General features: G+C 37.4%; 1 protein-coding gene across 1 annotated transcript; it reads left to right on the forward strand.

The window, feature by feature from the left end:
- The first annotated feature begins 563 nt into the window (after positions 1-563).
- LOC121947159 (intermediate filament protein ON3-like) lies at positions 564-6,423 on the forward strand. Its single transcript, XM_042492089.1, has 9 exons — positions 564-998; positions 1,178-1,386; positions 1,494-1,554; positions 1,804-1,899; positions 2,512-2,676; positions 3,943-4,068; positions 4,643-4,863; positions 5,979-6,025; positions 6,153-6,423. Exons 1-9 carry the CDS (start codon positions 564-566, stop codon positions 6,236-6,238), a joined length of 1,446 nt encoding a protein of 481 aa, XP_042348023.1. The 3' UTR covers positions 6,239-6,423.
- Positions 6,424-7,827: the final 1,404 nt, after the last annotated feature.

Below are 7,827 nucleotides of genomic sequence, written 5' to 3' on the forward strand. Positions count from 1 at the left end.
TAGATTATAATATATATATATATATTATATTGATGGTCACATACACAGACACACACTTTCATGGTGATTTTTTTAAACTGTAGAATTATGGTCTTCATCATATCTAACAACTAAAATCTTATCAACTGGGGGTCTGTGACCTGACATGTATCAGTTTAGGGGTCCTTGACACAAGAAAGGTTGAAAACCAGTTTTTCAGCTACCTTTTGTGTCCTTAGTTTCTCATAAAAAAACTTGTCACAATCCTGCAGGTTAAATCAGCTGAAACTCATTCACTGCTCCAACAGCACTACTGTGACCTACAGCGCAATCTCATCTGGGCATAAAGCCAACAGAAATGTTTGTTCTGATTCCAAAAATGCTTTAAATAATTGTCAGAAAGGATTTTTGCACTTGATGAATTCTTCGATCTCCGTACTGACTCTCGAGAAACTACACTAACCTCAAGGAAACATTTTAAATGTCTTGCTCAATCGCAGCACACCTGAATAAGCTGCAGAGCAGGCCTGAATTCCAGCGTAACAACAATGCAACCTTTACAGCGGGGGGGTAGGTGGGAGAGCATGTGGCATGTGTCAGACTGGTTTACCTACGTTGGGGAGCCACATAACTTCACTATCGCGCCACACCCAAACATGCCTATAAAGAAGAACCCAAAAGATAAGAGAGATGCACAACAGAGCTCAACCGCCACACGACCCTCTCCATCCTCTCCAGCTGAGAGATCTCCATATACCACCATGAGTCTGAGGAACACCCGCCGAACAGGACTACACATGTCTTCTGGGGGCTTCAGCAGCAAGTCCATGGGGACCTACTCCATCCCCAAGATCAGTCAGAGGTTTAGTCAGGCGTCCTCGATTACACCAGTGACCGTCAATCAGAGCCTGCTGGCCCCATTGAAGATAGACATTGACCCCAACGTCCAAATAGTTCGCACCCAGGAAAAAGAGCAGATCAAGACACTCAACAACCGTTTTGCTTCCTTCATTGATCAGGTAAGAGGAAATTTCACCAAAACCCATTCTGATGGATGCTGAGTTTCAGATTTAATTCCTTTTAATAATCCTGATAATTCATTTAGAGGAATTATAGACCTTAAAACTGACATTTAAAGACTTATATTATCTCTGTTAAAGAATCTGAATTGGTCAGTAAGTTCCTCCTTGTGCCACAGGTAAGACACCTGGAGCAGCAGAACAAAATGCTGGAGACCAAGTGGCAGCTGCTGCAGGGACAGACTGCCACCTCCTCTAACGTTGAACTCATGCTGAAGTCGTACATCACCACCCTGCAAAGGCAGCTGGAGTTTCTGAACAACAACAAACAAGGACTTGAAGTGGAGAACAACGCCGTTCACAAAAATGTGGACGACTTCAAGACAAAGTAAGAAAGATTTGTAAGAAAAACTGAGCCATTTTTGAAATCTGGGAACAGTAAGTGCTAACTGATAAGATCTGCATGAGTAATCTGATATATGCGGTCTGTTTCAGGTATGAGACAGAGATCGTCAAAAGGAATGATGCAGAGAATGAATTTGTGCTGCTCAAAAAGGTACAGTGTGCAGTCAGTGGGATGTGTTTAAATTAACAAAAAGGCAGAGTAAGCTGTTTTGTAGAAACATGACATTCACTGCTCTCTATTTTCCTTGTTGGCTTACAAAACTGTTATCTGTTTCTACAGTTATAATAAAATAATCTTGGCCATGTGTTGTTTAGCGAATTACATGAAATATAAACACGTCTGTCAAATGCAAAAGCTTAAGCACTGAGAAGATGTTTGTGTTTAATTGTCTACTTGCAGGATGTGGATGCAGGCTATTTGTCCAAGGTGGAGCTAGAAGACAAGGTGTTGCTCATCAGGGATGAATATAACTTCCTCAAGGCTCTGTATGACCAGGTAAATAACCATTTGCCAAAAATGTGTACAATATAAGTAAATATATACAAAGTATAGGAAACATTGCAGTGAAATCATTATTCCCTCATTGCGTCTGTGTAATAATAATAACTTTATTTATATAACACCTTTAAAAATATAGTTTACAAAGCAAAAGCAGAAACAGGATACTCAGAGGGCAATATAACAACAGAGAGCCAACAGTCTTACTAAACATGAATGAGAAAAAAAAGAAATAAAATAGACTGAAAGCAATACAAATAGATAGTTGTGTGTGTGTTTTGATCTCATACCTCAATTTAAAAAAGGAATATATATATTTAGCAATTTAATTTATTTAATTTATCTCTTGTTTTATCCTTACTTTATTCTATTTTGTTTATTTATTTACTTATTCATTTTAAAGTTTTTTTTTTTAAAATTCATGCTTGAAAGGTCCTTGTGTTCATGTTGCTGTGAATTTTGTTTATCTATATAAACCACTTGTCACTATAAACCAGTAAAAAGACAATTGCAACAACAAAAAAAATATATATATATATATATATGAGGTTGTTTTGTATTCTGGATTTGTATTCTTACTGTCGCTGTATGTATCATTTCTTTAAAAAGGAGATCTGTGAGCTGCAGGAGAGCCTGAAGGAGACCTCTGTAATAGTGCAGATGGACAACTCCCGTGCCCTGAACATGGATCAGATCGTGGCTGAGGTTCGGACTCAGTATGAGGAAATTGCTGCCCGCAGCCGTGAAGAAGCTGAAAACTGGAACAAGAAAAAAGTAAAGAACTAAAATAAGAATAATTAATAACAAGAGATCATCAAAGGGATACTTCGGTGATTTTCAGCTAGCTTTGTATGATAACTATGTGGGTAGTATGCATGAACTGTGGTTAACCTCCCTCCCTCTAACCAGTGCCTAGATCTCCCTGTGTCCCCACCAGCCAAACTCCACTGAAGGACACGTTTTGCATCATGCTCCAGAGTTTTGCTGGATCTCAGGCTGTTGCTGTTGCATTTTTGCATTGCCTGCCACCCATGCTGCCACCATGGTCACACACAGAGTATAGTAGCGTATTGAGAGATAGACACGCCACTCCCTCTCAAGCTCTGACTAACCTCTAAACTAATCAGAATAACAAAACCACTGCCAATTTTTCCATTGAAATGTTTTGAAAAAACATGTTTCAGCTTGCCGTTTAACTGTAATACAAGATTGTTTGTTAACAGTCAGCTGCCATTGTGTAGAATCCGTTTATTGGTCCGTGCAGTGTTGTGCATTCTGGTGGTTGTTGGTTTTCTACCTGTTGAGCAAAAGCAAATGCCACAACCCTTTTTATCTGTTTTCTCTGGGCATGAAGCACTTAATTTGTATCTTTCTTCTGCATAGACGTTCTGTTTTATAAAAAGCCCACCTTTCCAGTTGTGGACACAGCGATCCCTCCTCTACCTTCTGATCCCCTTTTTCGGACCACACCCATCATGGAAATCAACCTTAATTGCGTTTTTAAATAAACACCTGTAAAGTTTCGTTACCCAGGGCCGTAAAGTGTATGTGGATAATCGTGTTTATGGGGGATAGGGGCGTCAGTAGCCCTTTCCCTTCTTCTTACCCCCCTACCTCTGTCCACTTGCTTGGATCATTCTCGTCTTTGAACACCACCTACATTTTTATCTCAACCGCATACCTGTGAAGTTTTTTATCTCTGTTTTTCAATGTCGCAACTCTATGTCTTTGACAAAATCTATCCACAGAGACAGACAGACAGACAGAAGTACAGACATATAAACATATGGTGAAATACTCAAAACAGTACTCACATAGTAAAAACAATACCAGCCATACCGACGTGGTCTCAGCTGGTAATTATATGTTGCTGTTTATGCCATAAAATTTGTAGTTAAACAAGTTTTTCTACCAAACAAGGAACATTAAAGAGGCCAAAGCTTATAAATTTACTTTCTTTTTGACAGGATCCACCCTGTCAAACCTGATAATTACTAATCTCACATCTTTGTTCCTCTGCTTGATCGCTTGCGGCACCAGATTGACCAAATAACTTCTGAGGCCGACCAGTATGCCAATGAGCTGCGTTACACAAAGGCGGAAATATCTGAGCTCAACCGGATGATCAGCCGCCTGCAAAACGAGATCCAGGCTGCAAAGGGACAGGTGAGTGAGGTTTAGAGTGCCTGATATCTTGAAAGTCATGGACACTGAACTTGTTGAAGAAGTCAGTGACCAAAGAAAGAAGAAATGATCCTAATTTAAAAAATGAATTAATTAAAAAAAAAGAATGTTAAAAAAACAAGGAAGTGACCTGCGAAAAGTGCTCTGAAAAGTATAATATTTATGTAACTGAATTTTGAATATGTATTATGTAAGTTTGATAAATAATATTTTTGTAACTGAATTTTAAATATGTAATTTTGATAAATATTATTTTCCCTTGTTTCTTTCTTATTCCCTAGACATTTTTAAAAAATAACTTCTAAATGTCCCTAATTTTTTGCAATTTGTGGAAAAGTCCGTACTGAATTGGTTACTGCCTTTTTTTCTCCACATTTTTGGAAGAAATCAAACCAATTTGCTCAGGGTTCAAAGGTTTAAATACTTGTAAAAAAGATGTCGCTCCAGGTTTCTAAGGGCTAAGCCTGTGGTCTTATAAAGACTTCAAATTTAATTTAATTTATTTGATTTAATTTAATTTATTTTCTTTTATTTATCTTTATTTATTTATTTTCAGCGTACTAACCTGGAGGGTCAGATAACCGAGGCGGAGCTTCGTGGGGATGCGGCTGTGAAAGATGCCAATGCTCGCATCAAGGACTTGGAACTGGCTCTGCAGAGGGCCAAGCAGGACATGGCTCTTCAACTCAGAGAGTACCAGGAGCTCATGAACGTCAAGCTGGCCTTGGACATTGAGATCTCCACCTACAGGAAACTGCTGGAGGGGGAGGAGGAGAGGTGAGTTGTATAAGTAGATCTCAGCAGTGTCAAGTTTTAATCACATAAGAACTCACCGGTTGAAGGATAATTGAGTCTCTTAAGTGGAAAAAAGCCTAAGTTAGGCTCCAGTGTTTCTGAAATGTAATTTATGTAGTCAATCATTAGTTACAGTTTAAAAGAGTTTCAACAGATTTATCACACCATTGCAAAATAATTGGATACAAGGCGGGTAGTAAGAAAACATATCGTTTGGCGTATAGATGCAGCCTTTTTAAAATTTTATATCTTTTTCCTTTTTAAAACCTGGGCTTTTTTCAGCCTCGACAAGAAGTTGCAAAAGGTTTATTTAAACAGAAGTTATGGTACATTGAACACCCTGTCTTATTACGCAGGCGCGTGGCCTATTAATACGGCAAGGTTTGATTCATTTGAGCTCAAATGGCTTTTTTGGCATTGAAAACATATGTTTACATTAACAAAGCAAATGTGAAACTTGTAAAAAACATGTCAGTACATTAAGTATTGATCTACTAGACATTTATTTATGGACATGTCGCTGTTGATTGGGTAACACATCTGACACACCCACCAAACAGGAGAAAACACACCTGGAAGTCCTCTGCACGCTGTTTCACACTGTTTAAAAGAAACATGTCCTTCAGTCTGTAGCAAAAAAAACGCAGCAGAATGCCGCATAACATTTTGATTGAACATGCCCTTGATGCCTACATTACCCAGAATGCAACTTAATGACCCACAGACCTTTCGCAAGATGTCTTAAGGCAAAAGCTGCAATGACAACTCTAATGAAGTGTGTCCCTTTCTTGGTTGGGTTAAGGAAAAGGATCATGGTTTAAGAAACAAAACCCTGACTATTAATTTCCCTTACATGCTAGTTGGGTCAGTAACTCTGCTAGTAGTGGCTAATTTATGTAGTTTTGAGCCGTAGTGAGCAGCAGTGTTTCCCCCAAAGGCTACAAGGGGCAAAAATGAGCCCGCTCCACACTCAAAAGCAAACTTAGCCAAGACCTGTAAACAGTTGATGTATAAAAGAGTTTAACTTTTTTCTTTGCTAATTCATCAATGTTTACAGTAACATATTCTACATGAATTTCCTGCTTTCTCACTGACAGACTTGGACAGGACTCTGTTGTCAGCATCCAAACAGTGCCCACCAAAAGTAAGTACTTTTTAAAAAGAAGACAACATAATGATCACCTCTGGCATTAGTTATGACAGCCCACAGTTTTCGTGTTTGTATGTGATTTTTTGACATATATATGTTTTTATTGTCCTCTCCAAAACAGCTGTCCAGGTTAAAGTCGGACGTCCACGAAGGCCAAGTGCAGTCCTCATCAAGACAGTGGAGACCTATGATGCAACATACAGCTAAAGCAGAAAACACACTGCAGCATGTTAGTCTGCTGGAACACTGTATTCATTTAACCTTTATATTAATCTCTTTGTAACCTACAATAAGCCAACTGCACCAGTGAGCTGAACTGGTGCAGTTTATTATTCTTTTATTTGTCTCCTCCTGTTGGATTAATTTCCTGTGTTTGTAATAAAGATATACTCAGCTGCATAATGTCCGTTCCTTTTTCCTGGGTGGTTGTGAAGTAGACATTGAATTTAGTGCATTTTATGATCATTTTCTTTCAATCTGGATGTAAACTTGTTGTAATATTCAACAAGAAGACTTTCTGCACCACGCAGATAAACATTTGAAATTAGAAGTATTTGCATAATCATAGATTCTTTGTCATGTCAGAGGCAAAAGTGTAGTTTTAAGAACTTTTAACTATGTACTTAAGTTTCTTGTTAAAACATAGCTAAAGAGTATGTTATGTGTCAAAAACATTTTTGAAAATAGTTCAGACTTTTCTTCTGGCAATGTACAATAGCAATGCATGTAGCTTAAAATATACCCAATAACTTTACTCTTGTTTGTGTGTTTTGGTCTAATATCAACACAGTTTGTTTTAAAGTCTGTATATTTTGTCGAAACAAAAACAGTTCACATGTTCACGCCCCAGTTCAGACTAAAAAAGGAGTGCATTGCTGCTATCCAGTGCTAGTAATGAGAAACTACACCTTTAAAACTACACTTTACCCTGCAGGGAGAAGATGTCTCAACATCAGACTGACTTCTGAACAGAATATATAGACAGTTTGAAAAGACGTCATGGCCTAAAGGGCTAAATTTACGGAGAAAGTTGTGTGACTTGTGCTTCTGTTATGCTGAAACAAAGAAAGCAGGGGTCATTATTTTGTCTTGACAATAGATAAATACAATTTCAAAAGGTGCCAGTATAATTATGTTTTTTTAAAAATTATTCTTATTGAAAATGTACAGGAGTATGGCCACATTCACATTAATTAACTACAGGGAAATACTAAGATTTTGCCATGCGAAGATGAGTAGCCTACAGAAAACAAATGTCTTAGAAGAAACATTGAGAATTTATCACAAAGAAGTGCTTTTAGCTGAGTTATGAATGGAAATGTAACATTACAACAGCAAAGTGAGAAAAACTAATAACATAATAATACAATGAAATACATAACAATATGGGTAAAATCTTAGTTATCTGATACAGTGGAAATTTTTAAAGTTTTTTTTATTCCTTTTTAAAGACTTTATTTATAGTTGAAAGAAAAAACAAAGTTGTGGGACAATTCAAACTTTTATTTTGGTATTTCAAATAGAAATTTATCTCAGTTATCTGATACAGTGAAAACGTGTAAGATTTTTTTTATCACTTTTAAAGACTTTATGTACAGTTTAAATCAATGTAAAAAAAAAAAAAAACAACAAAAAAAAAAACAACAAAGTTGGGACAAAGTTGGATAATCCAAACTTTTATTCTGGTATTTTTGATTTACCAGCGTCCTCGCGGCACTCCCTGTCGCCTGTAAGTCCGTATGCAGGGTTTAATATCACATTGTACTTCCTGTTTTGTCCGCTCGACGTGTATTTAG

The sequence above is a fragment of the Plectropomus leopardus genome, chromosome 8, assembly GCF_008729295.1.
Source record: "Plectropomus leopardus isolate mb chromosome 8, YSFRI_Pleo_2.0, whole genome shotgun sequence".
NCBI lineage: Eukaryota > Metazoa > Chordata > Actinopteri > Perciformes > Serranidae > Plectropomus > Plectropomus leopardus.